Source organism: Hyaena hyaena, unplaced genomic scaffold (genome assembly GCF_003009895.1).
Source record: "Hyaena hyaena isolate Hyena2069 unplaced genomic scaffold, ASM300989v1 scaffold_289, whole genome shotgun sequence".
Classification (NCBI taxonomy): domain Eukaryota; kingdom Metazoa; phylum Chordata; class Mammalia; order Carnivora; family Hyaenidae; genus Hyaena; species Hyaena hyaena.
In genome coordinates, this window is record NW_024080920.1 from 241,359 (window position 1) to 259,030 (window position 17,672).

Consider the following 17,672-nt stretch of genomic DNA (forward strand, 5'->3'; position numbering starts at 1 on the left):
GCTGCAGTCTCTCACAAAGCCAAGGTTCTGGCCAGCAGCCCAGTGTCTGGCCACTGACCACCAGGACCAGGATCTGGCTCACCCGCTCCCCACCAAACCCTCAGGCCCAGGCTTGATGAGCTGACACCCTAGGGATGGTGGTAAAGGGTGCTCTGCCCTTCCCAAACCCTTAGCCACAGACAAGAACACAAGATTTTAAAAGTTTCTTAAATTGTGATGCCTTTGCTACTCCAGGGGTAAAAGAATCTATAGGCCAGACATAACATTAAGTATTAATTTTGTTCAGAGATTTGGAGTGGAATATTTGTACTCTAGGTTTTTGTACATCTGTAGACAAAGAAAAGTTGTGGCTGGCACTGTGCCTTTAACCCAGATCCTGAGGGTTATAGTTCATACTCCTCTGGCATTAGAATATGTGATTAAAGTTTGAGAAACACAGTTTAGTTTTATTGATCCCACATCTTCCCAAACCCTAGGCCCTGGTTCCCTCAAGCAGAAGGCCCTGTGGTCAGTGTGGTCAGGCGATGGTTGCTGTCTCCCTGTCCTTCTGCCCCAGGCGGTAATGAACCTCAGGAAGCATCCTTAGTCTCTCTGCAGCCTGGAAGGGAATAGGGGGCAATTAGGGAGGATAAGGGCTGCCCAGAATGGTGGTATAGAGGGTATGAGTAGAAGAGAGGTAATGAGTGGAGGGAAGACTTATAGGACCAGAAGACGGAGGATAAGGACTGCAAGAATAACCAGAGGCCAGAGCTGAGCAGCTCCCGAGTCCTTAGGAATGCCTGTGTTATACAGGTTCTCAGGGTCATGATCACTGGGCTCCTTTGGGTAAATGGTAGACACAAAAGGGAACCAAAGGACCCAGGATGCTCTGAAACCTGACCTGCTCAGGGGTGAGGTCCCTCTGTGCCTGGGCAAGCATTTCATAGCCAACCATGAATTTCCGGACGGTGGCAGAGCGCAGGAGTGGAGGGTAGTAATGAGCATGTAGCTGCCAGTGGTCCCAATTGGCTCCAGCCTCTGATCCTGTGGGAGCACCTGACAGGAAAAAGAGATAATCGGGGATGGCCATTTTTTAGTTCGCTGGCCCAGCCCCTATACCCAAACCAGGCTAGGTACCTGAAAACTACATCTCCCAGCATTCCCTGCCAGTGAGTAGACAAGGCATTGGAAAACACTGGGAGATATAGTTGCACCCGGTTTGCTGTTCCACCTTCAGTCCCAGCATCCCTGCTCTGGACACTTCCCCCAGCAAGTATTTCAAAGCCTACTGGGGGTTGCAGTCCACTGAGCTAGGTCTCAGGACCTCAGAAATGATGTTGGGGCTATATATATGGGTGCTCAAAAAGACTTACCGTGCCAGCCCATGGAGTAGGGAAAGGATGTCTCAAATAGATTGTCATACTTGGTTAAGAGCTTCTTCATGATGGAGGCTAGATCTGGAATAAGAGTCTGACTCTCAGCCTGAAGCCCAGATGCTGGCCCTACCAGAGCCATCTCCATCCAGTGCCTGGCCCAGGGTCCCAGTTGGGAGACTCACCATCACGCTCAGCAGGGGTCAGCTCAGGCAGGCGCCGCACATGCCTACGGGGCAGCAGCAGTGTCTGGAAGGGCCACACTGCCCAAAAGGGGACCAGCACTAACCAATGTTCACTGGTTAAGACCAGACGTTCCTGGACAGACCAATTGGAGATGAAGTCATCAAGGTAGGGGTTGTCAGCAAATAGCCAGGAGAAGAAGAAAAAAATATATCCAGAATCTGATGGCTGCTTACCACCTCCACCGCTACCACCCTAATCTAAGCCACCATCATCTTTCCTTTAGATTACTGCTATGGCTTCCCATCAAGTCTCTCTGCTATTTCCCTTCTACCCTCCACACACCTTTCTTTCTCTTTTGGGGTGAGGTTAGGGGCTCCTTGGGGAAACAGGGTCTGGCTTTCTCCTCCTACCTTTCTGAGCAGCTCCTGGTGGCCATACTCCATTAGTAGGGGCTCTCCATGCTGACTCTGATAGGCCCGCTGAGATCGCTCCTCACGCTGGGCAATATCTGGCAGGAAACTACTGGCCCACACCTATCAAGGGGAGGCAACAGAGAACAAGCAGATCCTCACCCCCAAGCCTCCAACATTATAAGCTTGCTTACTCTACCCCTCCAGTTTCCTTCCCCACAGGACTGCCTTGGACTCACCCCAGAAATCCACTGGGGCCCCTGACTCACTTACCTGGCAGTGGGGGTGGGGGTTGGAACAGCCCATCATGGCTCCTTTGTTTTCAAAGATCTATCAAGTAGGGGTAGAGAGCTTTTGTAGCCAAAGAGAGACGAAATCAGCCCCTCCGGACCACACCCCGTGAAAACAGGAATACCACTTCCCAGCTCCAAAGCTGCACCACGCCCTCCCTGCCCATTCGGGGAAGGGGACAACCTCACAGACCTGCACCCAAGGGTACTGGGCACCCAGCTCCTCTGTCACTGAGGCCCATGCATCGATGACAGTACGGATCTCAGGGACTGACATGAGTGGCAGCGTTACATCCGACCAGGGGTGGAAGCACATGACCTTACTAGGTGGTGATTGAGGGAGAGATGACAGATAAAGAGCTTGGCTGTGCTAGGGGCAGGGTCCAACCCCCGTGCTCAGTCCAAGCCCTGGGCTGAAGGTAAGAGAGGAAATCCATAGTTACCAAACTCCTCGAGCAGCCTCTGCTTGGAAAAGGGGATGATCACTTGGTCCTGAGAAAAAAGGGTATCACTCTCTGCAGCAGAAGTCCCCCAAAAGGTCCAGCCTCTCTTCCCCCCAACAACAGCTAGAACCTGGTTACCTGGATTGGGGGCATCAGGCTGCAGGGCTGGGAAGTCATTGTCAAACAGGTAGGTGCCATCATAGTAGGGATTCACCTACTGACAAGAATGGGCTAGAAGCATTTGCTGCTTCATACCCACCAGTCATCTGGCAGGCTTCAGAGGCTGGACGGGTTACAAGGGAGTGTGGAAGGTCCACTGTGGGGTCAGAAAGACTTGGTGGGATGTGACCCAGGAGGTCCACTTCCTTGTGGGTGAGGGGCAGATCTAAGGGGAAGCTACTACTCCTGATCCAGCTGCACATGTAGGTTCTAAAGTCTTACCTCTCCATTGGCCCGTGTAGCCCCGGGACACAGAGGGTTTTGGGGGTCGTGGCGGGGGACGGTCTTCAGGAGCGGGGGCTCTACTTGCCCCTGCCAGGGCCGCTTCATGCGGTGAGCTGACACCAGCACCCACTCATCTTGTAGCGGGTTGTAGCGGATATGTTGATGTTCTGGGGACAGAGAGGGAAGATCAGTCAGCCATACTCTCGGACCCCCTTTGCCCTAGGTCTCACCCACCAGCAGACCCAAGCTCTGAGGCACCCTCTTGGCCCTGTCCCGCTCAGGAGCTAAAGACCGGGGCTTGAGCTTTCCCAGCTCCAATTAACCTGCGACCCCAATTCCGGCGTGTCCCTTCGTGGTGCAACCTTGCCCGGTGGGCGCGCCGACCGGGGGTAGGGACGATAACTTCCTAAGGAAAGGGGAGGGCTCGGCTCCGCGTCCCAGGAGTCCCAGACGCCCTGCAGTTACCGCTCGCCCGGAAGGTTGTGGCCGTGGCCTCTGCCTCTGACGCCTGCTGGCGCTGCTCAGGGACTGATCCGCTGCGCGACATTAGATCACTTGCGAGTGTGGAAATCGTCTGAGAAGTCCGCAGAAAGGACTCTTCACATCCTCTGGGTAGGCCCCGCCCCGCTCCCAGTGATTGGCCAGCTGCCTGCACGTGACTGCGTAAGGCCTCTGGAAAGCCTGGCACTTAGGGGGGTGACTTTCCTAGTACACCCAGGACACCCCAGGGCTAAGTTACTACCCTAGAAGAATCTCTGTAAAAGCTGGTTATTGCAGATTCCTTAGCTCCAAGACACAAGATTTCTTTGCTGTATTCAGTCATTCATTTGGTCATTCATTTAGCAAATATTTACTGAATATCTACTGTGCACCAGGCACCTAGACTCCACGTGGGACAAAGGAATACTCCTACACAAGTCAGGCATGGCCTCTGCCCTCCCTCAGCTTAAGTTCTAGGGCCACGTAAGGGTATAACCCTGGATTCACGGTCACCTCACTTATTTGCTCAATGGTTATGGTGTAGGAGAGGCAAAGCAGCATGGGGGTGAGGGTGGGATTGATCTGCTTCAGCTGTACCCTGGCCTCAGCTATTACATAGAGGAGTGGATACTTTATCAAAATCATAGTTCATCCCCTCCAGGCAGGAGAACAGATTCGGGGGAAAAAGGGCTGAGTAACCATATTCTCTCTCTTATATGCTCGTGCCTAAAGCACAAGAAGTGGGCAATTTAAGAGGGCTACAAGAAATCTGAAAGTGGGGAAATGACTTGACTGTCAGTAGTGCCAGCCACCATGTGGGTGGAATCAGGGGTGTTTCCCTTACACACCCCTTCCTTTCTCCCGACTTCTCCCTGGATCAAACCAATTGGCTAATATTAGGATAAAATTCAAATTAATCCCTCTTCTGGCTCATTGATTTATTTATTATTTTAAGATTTTATTTTTAAGTAACTTCTACACCCAATGTGGCGTTCAAACTCATGACCCCAAGATCAATAGTTGTATACTCTTGGGGCACCTGGGTGGCTCAAGTCTGTTAAACGTCAGACCTCAGTTCAGGTCATGCTCTCACCTTCCTGAGTTTGAGCCCAGAGTTGGGCTTGCTGACAGCTCAGAGCCTGGAGCTTGTTTCAGATTCTATCTGACTGTTTATCTGTCTCTCTGTGTCTCTCTCTGCCTCTACCCGCTTGTGCTCTCTCTCTCAAAAATAAATAAACATTAAAAGAGTTGTATACCTTTTCAGTGGTTTTTTTTTTTTTTTTTTTTTTTTGAGAGAGAGAATATCCCAAGAAGGCTCCACACTGATAGGGTGGAACCCAATGTAGGACTCAATCTTGATGCAGGGCTTCATCTCACCAACTCCTGAGATCGTGACTTGAGCTGAAATCAAGAGTCAGAAGTTTAACTGACTGAGCCACCCAAGTGCCCCTCCCCCAGTACTTTTTAAAAAAATGTTTTATTTATTTTTGAGAGAATGCAAGTGGGATGAGGGATAGAGAGAAGAAGACAGATGATCTGAAGTGGGCTTCTGCCCTAACAGCAGCAAGCCTGATGTGGGGCCTGAACTCACAAACCATGAGATTATGACCTGAGTCAAAGTCAGACACTCAACTGACTGAGCTACCCAGGTGCCATCTCCATAGCAGTTTTAAAGAGATGTCTAAATATCGTTTGAACCTCCTCCTCATCCCACAGTGAGGAACAGAAGCCTCAAGTTCACCCAGAGGATGAGTGGCCAAGCTAAAATTTAAACCCAAGTTTCCAGGCTCTTTTCACTGCTCTAAAATGCCTCTGAGATTTCAGTGAGACTCAGGACAGAGCTTGGCAGTAGTAGGGAGACTCCTTCCCCCAACCCAGGCCAGGTCAACCTAGGTGTTTTGCAATTCAGATGCAAAAAGTGGGTCATAGTTCATATACCTAATCTCTGCCCTAGGTCCTCAGACAGGAAACTGAAGAGGCTACTAGGTGGGGGGCAGGGAGCAGGGAATTGGGAAATGAGGATTTTACGTATACCACTGGCTTTTCATTCTTGGGGGTGGGGTGGGGATGGAGCTGGGATACAAGATTTGCTTTCCTTCTCTCTCAGCTCTTTGTGGTTGGAACCACTGGATTTTGGAGGCAGCTCTATTTTTCCAAGAACACCAATGCTTTGGTGCCATTTCTTGGATCATGCCATCTAATTCCTAATCCCCTTCAGAAACATCTCTTCAGGAACATTTCCAAACCTCCCTGCTCTGTCTCCCTAAGATCACTTTTTAGGGGAAGAGTAGAATGGGTGAGATGAGGCCTATCGAGCTCTCTCCGTCCAAGATCCCAGAGGAGTTATCTCTTATACAACATTGTTAAAAAGAAAACCACAGGCCCAAACTGGCATCACTTAAATGGAGTCTCCAAATCGGGGCTTAATGCCTAAACCTATTGTGGTTTAGACGAGGGAGCGTAAGGTAAACTGAGGGTGAAGCGCACGCGTGTGTGCGCGCGCGCACACACACACACACACACACACACACACACACACAAACACACACACACCCCAGATGGGATATATATGGTATTCCTCAGGCACTTCTGGCTGCCCAAGAACAAAGGAAAGGAAAGAAAACAAATTGTAAACTGATAGAGATCATAGTCAAACAGGACATGAGTCTCTATCAGTTTACAAATATCTTAGCAAATTACAAGAAAAAGGCAATCTTATTGATAGCCTAGTATCCAGAAACCTATAGACCCAGTTTCCTGGAGCCCCAACATCACCCTCCCCTCCATGGTGATGTGGGGAACAAAGGCAAGAAGGAAATGGCAGGTAAAATTAAATTTCCTTGTAACCTGCAGCCCATTGACAAATACTTGAGGTAAAAATAGAGTATTAACTTTTCTCCAGGAACCCCCTACTGTTTTAATGTTAATACCTTACTCGAGGGAAAACAACCTTAGCTAGGCAATAGCAAGGCCCCTGGCACCTTAATGAGTCTTCTTTAGCATATCAAAGTCCTCCTGGAGGTCTCCCTTTTGCCTTTACCTCCCCCAACTCTATAGTATATAACCAGTCACTCTTCACAACCCCAGGGCAGCTCTTTCTGCCCACGGATCTTGTTCCCGTACTTTAATAAAATCACCTTTTTAGCACCAAAAACGTGTCAAGAATTCTCTCTTGGCTGTCATCTCCAAACCCCCATAGCTACAAAACTCCATCAGTTTCAACCTCCCCAGAGCTGTAGTCGTAACTGGTCAGTCAGGATTTTTGCAGTTAGCACCAGGGAGTCCCTACCCAGGCCCTTTCCTTACCCCAGAGGAAAATGAGGTAATCTGCATGATAAGATCCTCTGCTCTTCACCCTAACAGAAAAGGAACTTGCCTGAAACAGTCCTTTTCTTTTGCTAACTTCTATTCCAGATTTCTTCCTATAAAAATGTTCCGTTTTATATACCTCTTACTTGGAGGTCCCCTCTACTTGCTAGATGCTGTGCTGCCTGATTCATGAACTGCTTAATAAAGCCAATTAGGTCTTCAAATTTACTTGGTTGAATTTTCTTTTCTTTAAGAAAAAAAAATTTTTAATGTTTATTTATTTTTGAGAGAGTATGAGCAGGGAAGGGGCAGAGAGAGTATGAGACACAGAATCTGAAGCAGGCTCTCAGCTCTGAGCTGTCAGTACAGGGCCAGACATGGGGCTCGAACTCACAAACTGCGAGATCATGATCAGAGCCGAAGTGGGACACTTAACCGACTGATCCACCGAGGCCTCCCGGTTGAATTTTCTTTCTTTCTTTTTTTAAAAAATTTTTTAACTTTTTTTTTTTTTTTTTTTTAAAGAGACAGAGCACGAGCAGGAGCGGGGCAGAGAGAGAGGGAGACACAGAATCTGAAGCAAGCGCCAAGCTTTGAGCTGTCAGCACGGAGCCCGACGCGGTGGGATGTAATGTGACCGACCAAGAGCAAAAAGAAATAAATTTGTATAGCATGATCTCTGCTACTTGCCCCTACTGAAAAACCTAATGATCATTTCCCATCATTTTATCAGACCTCTTAATTACATTTGATTGTGTTGACCCTTCATTCCATCACTATCATGTGTGATGCTATGTTCTTCTAGTTCTCTTCTCGTTTATTTATGTAACTAACACATATGACACCACTTGCCAGGCACTAATTGCTTTATAAATATTAACTCATTTAACCTTCATCACAATGAAGGTATGTACTATGAGGTAGATACTTTTATTCATTCCACTTTACAGATGAGAAAACCGAGTCACAGAGTTTAAGCAGCTAGATGGCAGGAGCCAGGCTTTTAACCCGGTCCAGCTCCAGGGTTTCTTAATCACTGCACTCTTCCGCCTCTTTTCTCCTTTCCTGCTTTCTTTATCATTCCCTCCCCATAACCCTGTTGGTTTAAAATGCCCTCCTCTCACATTTTGTGCTCCAAAACAAAGAATGAATCGTAGGCCCCAAAAGACTCCTTGTCTCTTAATGATGCGTTTGTTCTTAGGGTACGTCTCATTCGCTGAATGCCCTCCCCATTTTTCTAAACAGGGTGCTCGGGCGTCACCGCCTCCAGAAAGCCTTCCGTAAGGTTCTTCGGTAGAGGCGCCTCCTCCCACTTTCAGTGCTAGCAAATATAACAATCACAAGTCCCGGAAGGCTCTGCTTCCGGGATCGCCAGCTGCATCATTGAGACCAAGCGGACCAGTCCATTCTTCTTGTCACAGGAGCCTACCCCCATTACCACCCACACACCATAAGGCCCTCGAAAAGACCCTATTCGTAGGCCCGAACACAGCCAGCTACAAGGACTTAGCCCCGCCCCCTCGCGTCAGGCGCGCCGCTCCGCCCCACCCCTTAGCGCTCCACATTCCCCACGAGGAAATGGTTCAACCCGAGGGGCGGTGCCCGGGTTCTCAGACTGTTCTGATTGGCCAGGGCGAGCCGTACCACGACTGTGGCGGGGGTACGGTTGTGGACTGCGCACCGCAGGTTTTGAGGCGGTAGGAGTCACAGCTCCAGGCCTCGGTGTGTTCCTTCGCTTCTCGGTGCCAGGACGCCTGCTGGGATGCAGTGGGCGGTGGGCCGGCGGTGGGTTTGGGCCGCGCTGCTCCTGGCTGTAGCTGCTGTGCTGGCCCAGGTGGTCTGGGTCTGGGTAGGCACGCAAAGCTTCGTCTTCCAGCACGAAGAGATCGCGCAGCTGGCCCGGCAGTATGCTGGTGAGCCGACGGGTGACCGGGGTGAACGGGTGGAGGAAGGGCAGGAGCCTGGGGAGACCCGAGCCAAGTTGGGAGTTTCAGAGACGTCTTTGCCGAGTTCGGAGTGGTTCTAGCTTAGACACTGCTGTGCCTCTGCCAGGGCTGGACCACGAGCTGGCGTTCTCTCGGCTGATCGTGGAACTACGGCGGCTGCACCCAGGCCACGTGCTGCCCGACGAGGAGCTGCAGTGGGTGTTCGTGAACGCGGGCGGCTGGATGGGCGCCATGTGCCTTCTGCACGCCTCGCTGTCCGAGTACGTGCTGCTCTTCGGCACCGCCCTGGGCTCTGGCGGCCACTCGGGTCAGTGCTGGCTGTGGGCCGAACTGGGAGGCTGGGGGTGTCCAAGGGCCCGTGCCCTCCTTTCTGATGTTTGGCCAAGACATAGATTGGTGCTGATACCCTGATACTCGGTGTCCATCTGAATTGTCCCTCAGGGCGCTACTGGGCTGAGATCTCAGACACCATCATCTCTGGCACCTTCCACCAGTGGAGAGAGGGCACTACCAAAAGTGAGGTCTTCTACCCAGGTGGGTCCCTTCATTCTGGGATGCCCATAATGTCATGGCATGGAAAGGGGGTGTGTTGGGGGCTCTCCCCTCAGTTCCCTTACCCTTCGCATAAGCCACAGGTCATTGGTTGAAGCAGGTCCAAGGGCCCCTGTTGCTTTCTTCTGTCAAAAGAAAACAAAACTTAACCACTTCCTGTTAACCACATCTGATTTTTATATACCAAGACACTGTTTTATTCATCCAATATTCCAGCAATTGCTGGGGAGACAGTGGGTAATCAGATATGCTCTCATACCCCCAAAGACGAGATAGACAGTTGTCCTTTCTTTTTTCTATAGTGAAATGTGTTTTTACATAAAAAGTAGAGCTATGGATTTCCACATAAGTGAGGTTGAGCATTGCAGGCATGACAGGCATTATGACTGAACATTTCTCAGAAAGCCTCACAAGTCTTAAAACCACCCCTCCCTATCCAACAGGCCCATCCCAAGTTTAGCTAAATTTCTGCCTGACATGAGTGAGGCTTGGGAATGCAGATTTCCAGGACTCCCATACAGTGGCCCCTGGCCATGTGAGGTGGTCCTCCTTGGCTTCCCCCCAAAGAGAACATGAGCCAGGTGATGCTACAGAGGAAAATTTAGGAGTGGCTATGTTGGCTTCTTACTCTTCCAGATGGGCGACCAGGCCAGTGAGGTAAGGCTTTTTCCTTTCCTGAAGCTCCTGCTCTGTTTCTTGTCCCTAGACAGCCTATGGGATAGGGAGGTGGCAGCAATGGAAGGGCTAGACTTCTTATGTGAGTGCTCCCTGTCCCCCAGGGGAGACCGTGGTGCACGGGCCTGGTGAGGCAACAGCTGTGGAGTGGGGGCCAAATACATGGATGGTGGAGTATGGCCGGGGCGTCATCCCATCTACCCTGGCCTTTGCACTGGCTGACACAATCTTCAGCACCCAGGACTTCCTCACGCTCTTCTATACTCTTCGCGCCTATGCCCGGGGCCTCCGGCTTGAGCTCACCACCTACCTCTTCGGCCAGGACCCCTGACCAGCCAGGCCTGAAGGAGGACCTGTGGATGAACAGGAGCGGGCAGGCCCGCATACATCCACTTTCTGGAGCCCATCTGAAAAGAAGGACACAATATGCGACTACTAAGTTCCTGATGTACAAGCAGGGACACACATGCTTATGTAACCAAATACAGAGACTCGTGGGAACATATGGGACATACATACAGATGCAATCCCATGTGTATGGCGGCATCATACATTCACAACCATCCAGAGAGGGAGCCCCACGTGTACCAAGCGGGCCAGTCATACTTGGACATACCACAAGCTTGATTCACTAACTCAAGCCTTTCCAGAGCTTTCCTTCCACCAGTGAGGGCTCTGGAGTTCCTGATGGGTGTAGGTATTATACTCTGTCTGGGCCTGACCTTCAACCCAGCAGCAGTTGAGGTGGGAGGGAGACGAAGGGTTGCCTGTGGAGGCCCCCCTCATCTCCCCATCCTCACCATATGCCTTACCCCATTCTCCTCCCCTTACTATGCAATTGCTATCATGGCCTGTCCCCACTCCTAGTAACCAAGTCAGCTGGGGGAACCATAAGAATGGAAAATACTGAGGTCAGGGTCCTTCTATCCTGAAAGATCCCCTGCCCTTCCCCCTTCGTCCCTTAGTAATGCAATTGGGGGAGGCTGGCCTCAGCTCAGGGCCCACTGCTGGGCAGAGGACCTAGAGAAGTTAGCCTAGGTCCAGCAGGCCATCCCTGGCCTACAAAGGCCTTTTCTGCACACATACACCCTTCCATCACAGCTTCCACACTGTCCTGATGCATTGTCCATCTGTCTCTGTTAATAAAGACCTCTTGAACAGTTTCATTTCTTTGTGTGTCTGAAAACTTGCTAACTTGAAGAAATTCAGGGCTGGGTAAGGTAGTGTGTATCTTGGTCTTGCTTTACCTCTGCCAGTGCCATTCTGAGTCTGGCAGTCTGATCCTGGATGGCCACGGGGTGGCAGTGTATACCCACTTTTGGGCTAATGGAGGCATAATAATTTTTGTTAACAGTGTATCCTCTCCACCGCCCTACCCCCAGAATAGGAAGTCCTAACTTCTCCAGAACACCTGACTTTTAGAGACCCCTCAGGGGTAGAGAGCAGGAACACCACCTGGTGGTGTCTCAGGTAGGTGGGGTTGTCATTAGGGTGAAGCAAAAGACTGATGTATGTTCACTGATGTAAGTAAGGTACACTCTTCCCAAGGACTCTATTTGCCTTCTTAAATTTTGCACCTTGGTGCCTCACTTACCTTCTCTGAGGTTGAGTAAGAAAGACTGAGGCCATTCTCACTTCTTAGGCCTCCTGATATATTAAAAATGGAAGGAACATGGTTGTAAAAAACATATATCCTAAAAACCCAACATTCTAGTGAACACAGAAGACTACATCTACAGCCATTTGGAAACAACATCAAAAGTTTATAAATTTCTGCCCCTGAGTGAATGTGAGGCCCAGGCAAGATGGTCATTCTGATACTCCCATTAGCACCATCATGTTGGCCATGACCGGACCTGGCTGGGGACTCTCATTGATAACAATGCAAAGTCAAACCTCTAAGGATTTCTCCCACCCTGTAACCCAGTTCTGCCTCTGCTCAGAGCCCACATCTATCAGGAATGCCCTGGCTTCCCTAATAATCTCCCCCTCCCTTCCACATAGGACTCTGCTCCCAGATTCCTCCCTGGAGGAATTGCTAAGTCCAGTGGCTATTTCTTAACTTTCATTTGACACATGTACTCTTAAAACACTCTTGGCTTCCAGGACACTATTCCTGAAATTGCCTCCTTTGCTTAATCTTTCTTATCTCTTCAACCTTTGACTTCCCAAGATTTAGTTCTCAGACTTCCCTGTCTGCACCCCTCCCAAGTGTTCTTAACCATTTCATGACTTTAAATAACCATCTATATGCCTCTTTTAGAAATAGTTTTATTGAGGGGTGCCTGGCTGGCTCAGTCGATTAGCATCTGACTTCGGTTTGGGTCATGATCTCGCGGTTCATGGGTTTGAGACCTACACAGGGCTCTGTGCTGACTGACAGCTTGGAGCCTGGATTCTGTGTCTCCCTCACTTTCTGCTCCTCCGCTCATGCTCTGTCTTTCTCTGTCCCTCAGTAATAAAAAAGTTTTATTGAAATATAACTGGTATAACATTCTGTTACTTTAAGGTGTACAATATAATGATTTGATCTATGTATGGTGAAATGTACATCCATCACCTCACATGGTTACAGATCTTTTTTTCTTGAGAATTTTCAAGATTTCTCTTAGCAACTTTCCAATATGTAATATAGTATTTAATATACGAATATACTACTAATATAGTATAAGAGCACTAAGCTCCACATTACATCCCTAGGACTTATTTATAACTGGAAGTTTATGTCTCTTGACTGCCCTTCTCATTCCTCCACTGGACCTCCACCCACCCATACCCCCTGCCTCTGTCAACTCAATCCGTTCTCTGTTTCTATGAGTTTGGGCTTTTTTAAAGATTTTGCATATAAATAAGAACATACAGGGGTGCCTGGGTGGCTTAGTCGGTTAAGCGTCCGACTTTCGCTTAGGTCATGATCTCGCAGTTTGTGGGTTCGAGCCCCGCGTCGGGCTCTGTGCTGACTGCCAGCTCAGAGCCTGGAGCCTGTTTCAGAGTCTGTATCTCCCTCTCTCTGACCCTCCCCTGTTCACGCTGTCTCTCTCTATCCTAGAAATAAATACAAATATTAAAAAAAAAAAAAGAACATACAGTATTTTGTCTTCATCTGACTTACTTCACTTAGCATAGTGCCTAGAAGGATGAATGGATAAAGAAAACGTACGTACATACATGCACTGGGATATCATGCAGCCATAAAAAAGGAAACCCTACCATTTACAACAACCTGGATGGACCTCAAGGACCATCTGTATGTCTTGACTCCCAGTTTTTATCTTAGCCTAAACCTCTCAGCACCAGATTCAGATATCTGACTGCCTCCCTCTCTACTTGGTTGTCTAATTGGTATCTCAAAATGGCCAGAGCAAACTGATTTCTGTCCCAGACCAGCACCTCCTACAATCTTTACTGTCAAAAGGTACCTACATTTACCCAGTTGCCAAAAACCTTGGAGTCATCTTAGATACCTTTCTTTTTTCAAGATTTTATTTTTAAGTAATCTCTACACCCAATGTGGGGCTTGAACTCAAAACCCTGAGATCAAGAATCACACACTGTACTGACTGAGCCAGCCAGGCTCCCTATCTTGGATATCTTTCATTCTCACATTGATACCCAAGCCATCAACACATCCTGTCAGTTTTATCTTAAAAACATATCCAGAATCTACCCTTGTCTTAACACTTACACTGCTACCACCTGGTCCAAGCCATCATTTCTTGCCTGGATTACTGCAACAGCCTCCTAAGTGGTCTTCATGCTTATATCGCGTATGGAGGATTCTCCACACAATAGCCAGAGTCAGACTTCCACTCTCTGCTCAGACATTGTTTTGTTTGGTTTTGTTTTTTCTTCACTCAGACAGTTTCGGTGGCTTCCATTTCATTTAGTCCCTTCACTGCCTCCAGGAACTTACTCCAAGGCCCATGTTACCTATGACCAAACATCCAGCCATTTACCCCAGCCACCCTATTTTAGCCCAGTGGTTTCCTTGCTTTCCTTTTGACACATCAAACAACCTTCCACCTCAGGATATTTGTACCTGCTATTCTGGCTCCAGTGCTCTTCCCTAGGTACCCAATTCTTCAATTCTTTCTTCTTCCTCTAACATTTCTGTAATGGTAGCCTCCCCCCACTCTCTCTCGCTCTCACTCTCGCTCTGTGTGTGTGTGTGTGTGTGTGTGTGTATTTAAGTAGGCTCCATGCCCAATGTGGGGATCAAACTCACAACCCTGAGATCAAGAGTCACATGCTCTACTAACTGAGCCAGCCAGGCATCCCCCCGCCCTCCTGTGGTGGTCTCAAAATAACTCCATAAAATTTTTTTATTATCCTTGGGGTGCCTGGGTGGCCCAGTCAGTTAACCATCCAACTCTTGATATGGGCTCAGGTCACAGCCTAACAGTGTGGAGCCCACATGGGGATTCCCTCTTTACCTCTCCACCCCTCTCTTCACTTGCTCTCTTTCAAAATAAATAAATAAACATTTTTAAAAATTGAAATTAAAAAAAAAATTTTTAATATTTTTCCCTTAAGAGGTGAAGACTAATTTCCTTCCCCTTGAATTGGACATTCAAGTAATTTTAGCTGGGCTGGACATTCATGTAATTTTAACAAATACATGGCAAAAGTGACTATGTAATTTCTAAGACTAAACCAAAAAAAGCATTGCTGCCTCCTTTAGTCTCTCTTGGGCCACTCTCTCTGGGGGAAACCAACTGCCATGTTGGGAGGGCCCTCAGGCAGGAGGTCCTTTCCTATGGAGAGGTCCATTTGGGGACAACAGCCTCCTACCAACAGCCATGTGAGTGAGCCATCTTGGAAGTGGATCCTCCAGTCCCAGTTAAACCTTCATGTGACTGTAGCTATAGCCAACATTTTTACTACCGCCTCGTGAGAGGCGGTGAGCAAGAACCATCCAGCTAAGCCACTCTCAAATACCTGATCCACAGAATTGTGAGAAAATAAATGTTGTTTTAAGCTTGCTGAGTTTGAGTGTAATTTGTTATAAATATGTAACATAGATCCTTTCCTTTCTATTCCCCTCAACCCAGATTTACTTTTCCCCATTTTAATTATCGCCATCTGATAGATTATGTATTTCCCCACCGGAATTATACCATTATAATAAGGACTTTGTTTTATTTACTCATATGTCCAACAGTGTCTGGCACAAAGTAGGTGCTCAGTAAATACATGTTGGATGAATGGAGATCTGGTCTGTCTGTCTGTCTTTGTCTCTGTGAGGTATAGGATCAGATAGGAGCTAAGTGAGGGTATGAGAGACATCCTTTCCTCTTCACAGATGAAGAGAGATAAACCAGGTCCCAGTCAAGCTTCTTGCTTCCCCTCAACCCTTCCCAATTGTAGCCCTCCTGGCCCAGATCCCCAAGACAGGTTTACCATGCTTGATTAATGATTGATTCCTTTCTTTGGGTGAAGGTGTCCAGTCCCTTGCCCTTCTCCTCCTCTACCCCCTGCAATGCTGCAAAGCAATCTCCAAAACTCAGAACTAGAATTTCTCCCAGGCCAGTTCCTACCTTTCCAAGAAGAATCTTAACATCTATCTCTCCAAGCACCTCCTCTTCTCTGAGCACTGAAGGGAGGGTGGTGTATGGGGAGCAAGCTGGCCATAGGAATTCTGCAGAGCTCTACCCTCTGCCAGAAGCCCCTAGGGCATGTTTGTCTGCCTTGACACATTCAGATTCTCCCCTCTAGGCCCAGAGAAGGGACTCTACTCTTCCCAGGAGTATTCACATCACCCAAAGCCACTGGGGAGGGAGCATAAGTACTGAAGGCAGTTGGATGACCAAAGCTTCATGGGGAGTTGGGGTCTGACTGGCTGTCAGGGCTGAAATTGAAGCAGGACACTGGAGTGAGCCAAAGGAGTGAGCAGGACTGAGCTTCAGTATGGCCAGAGATGGGCCAAAGAGAACAAGGACTTAGTGCCACAGTGGAATTTGGGTCAGGGACAAGTGTGGAGGCTAGAGACAAGGAGAGCAGAAGGGTGGGGCACCTGGGTGGCTCAGTTGGTTAAGCATCTGACCCTTGATTTCAGCTCAGGTCATGATCTCAAGGTTTGTGGGATTGAGCCCCAACTGGGTTCTGTGCTGACAGTATAGAGCCTGCTTGGGATACTCTCTCTCCTTCTTTTCTCTGCCCCTTCCCTGCTCTCTCTCTCTCAAAATAAATAAAAATAAACTTAAAAGAAAACAAAAATTTAAAAACTTAAAAAAAAAAAAGGAGAGCAGAGGGGTGTCACCTACTACAAGAATCTGGTGAGAAGAGCTAGTGGTCCAGGCTAGGGCAAGTTGGGTCTGAGACGAGGGGACTGATTGGGGAAGGGTGGGGGAGGAGAAAGGACGCAAAAGTCACACCTGAATTTATGCCTACTGGAGGAATGTTGGCCCTGGGAACAGTGCACCTCACTGTGTATGAGGTCAGGGGACAGTCCCTGCTGCTGGGTGTGATACAGCAGAGTTTTACACTCATGCCAGGTGTCACTCTGACAGATATGGGTTGTTTTGTTCTTTCATTTGGTAGGTCCACCCCCTTGGGCACAGGAAGAAACTGGGGAATGTATGAGGGTTCCTAAGAAATGGGGTCCAGGCTGCTCAGAGGAGAAACTGTGGCCTGCCACTCAGGACCCCCAAATAAAAAAAGGATCTGGGGAATAATTAGAGTTAGGGTGGATCTGGAGCAGTTGGCTGAAGGGGTCTGCAGATACAGACAGGAGTCACACACACAGGGTTGAGGATGTGTGTAAAGACGGGCAAAATTCTAATCACTGTTGAAATGTGGTATGATACTATTATACTATTCCCCATTCTTGTGTATATGTTTGAAAATTTCTATAATAGAAGGTCACAAGGGGTAAAAAAGAAAAAAGTGTGACTATGTATCTGCATGTGGTGTGTGTATACCCTGCTGTGGATGTGGAATCAGTTCAGAGACCTCTGAGTGCCAGAGTGCAGACATGTGAGTCCACCACCACGGGCACATATTGTACAAACTGCAACCTCTGTTCGTTGGGGACAGCACTTGTGCTGGACAGGGGGAGAAGCTTTTACTCTGTGCAGGCCCTCCATATTCACCTCTGCATCTTGCAGAGTGATTCCCTTTCATGATCACAACCTGCCCTGGCTGTTGGCGCTGTAGAGTCTGTGTTACCAAGTATGTGAGACAGTGCGCTGTGTGCCTGAACTTGTGTCAGTATGTGTTGCTGTGTGAACACGGCTGTTCGTGTGTGAATGCCAGGAATTGAGTGTGGATGTGGGGGGCACGGATTGTGGGTGTGGCGGGGCCCTGGTCCAGAGTCCAATGGTGTTAGACTCCTCACTCTCCTTCCAACGATTCCTGGCAGCTCTCCAGCGCCCCCTCCTCCCGTTCTGGCAGTGTGGAGGGGGAACACCTGTTGGGGGGCTGGGAGCGACAGAGCCCCCGGGGGCCTCTCCCCCCCCCCCCCGCGCCCCCGCCAGGCCTGCCCCTCTCGGGTCCCGCCCCCGCGGCCGCCGCCAGCAGAGCGGCGCGTGAGCGCACCGCGGCCAGAAGAGCGCGCGGCAGCGGGAGCGCACGGCGGGGGGACCCC

General features: G+C 49.1%; 2 protein-coding genes across 3 annotated transcripts; one reads left to right on the forward strand and one right to left on the reverse strand.

Moving 5' to 3' along the window:
- Nucleotides 1–419: 419 nt before the first annotated feature.
- Nucleotides 420–3,711, reverse strand: GALT (galactose-1-phosphate uridylyltransferase). Of its 2 annotated transcripts, none has more exons than XM_039247015.1 (11): nucleotides 3,591–3,711; nucleotides 3,123–3,292; nucleotides 2,820–2,895; nucleotides 2,682–2,730; nucleotides 2,432–2,561; nucleotides 2,222–2,278; nucleotides 1,949–2,071; nucleotides 1,538–1,670; nucleotides 1,353–1,436; nucleotides 881–1,035; nucleotides 420–598 (listed from the first exon to the last, which is right to left on the reverse strand). In XM_039247015.1, the coding sequence occupies exons 1-11, from the start codon at nucleotides 3,670–3,672 to the stop codon at nucleotides 518–520; spliced, it is 1,140 nt and encodes a 379-aa protein (XP_039102946.1). In that variant the 5' UTR covers nucleotides 3,673–3,711; the 3' UTR covers nucleotides 420–517. The 2 variants fall into 2 exon arrangements, with proteins under 2 accessions (XP_039102946.1, XP_039102947.1); XM_039247016.1 differs by having other exon boundaries at nucleotides 3,510–3,681.
- Nucleotides 3,712–8,676: 4,965 nt separating this feature from the next.
- Nucleotides 8,677–11,253, forward strand: SIGMAR1 (sigma non-opioid intracellular receptor 1). The gene is made up of 4 exons (XM_039247011.1): nucleotides 8,677–8,827; nucleotides 8,967–9,167; nucleotides 9,302–9,394; nucleotides 10,192–11,253. The coding sequence occupies exons 1-4, from the start codon at nucleotides 8,677–8,679 to the stop codon at nucleotides 10,416–10,418; spliced, it is 672 nt and encodes a 223-aa protein (XP_039102942.1). The 3' UTR covers nucleotides 10,419–11,253.
- Nucleotides 11,254–17,672: the final 6,419 nt, after the last annotated feature.

Excerpts from the sequence above, each read along its gene's own strand:
- GALT (XM_039247015.1), bottom strand. The coding sequence starts at position 3,672 with ATGTCGCGCAGCGGATCAGTCCCTGAGCAGCGCCAGCAGGCGTCAGAG. Across the intron at positions 2,896-3,122 it reads CTACACGGGCCAATGGAGAG|GTGAATCCCTACTATGATGG; the intron begins GTAAGACTTTAG and ends TCTTGTCAGTAG. Across the intron at positions 1,036-1,352 it reads CTACTCCATGGGCTGGCACG|GTGCTCCCACAGGATCAGAG; the intron begins GTAAGTCTTTTT and ends TTTTCCTGTCAG.
- SIGMAR1 (XM_039247011.1), top strand. The coding sequence starts at position 8,677 with ATGCAGTGGGCGGTGGGCCGGCGGTGGGTTTGGGCCGCGCTGCTCCTG. Across the intron at positions 8,828-8,966 it reads GCTGGCCCGGCAGTATGCTG|GGCTGGACCACGAGCTGGCG; the intron begins GTGAGCCGACGG and ends TGCCTCTGCCAG. Across the intron at positions 9,395-10,191 it reads AAGTGAGGTCTTCTACCCAG|GGGAGACCGTGGTGCACGGG; the intron begins GTGGGTCCCTTC and ends CCTGTCCCCCAG.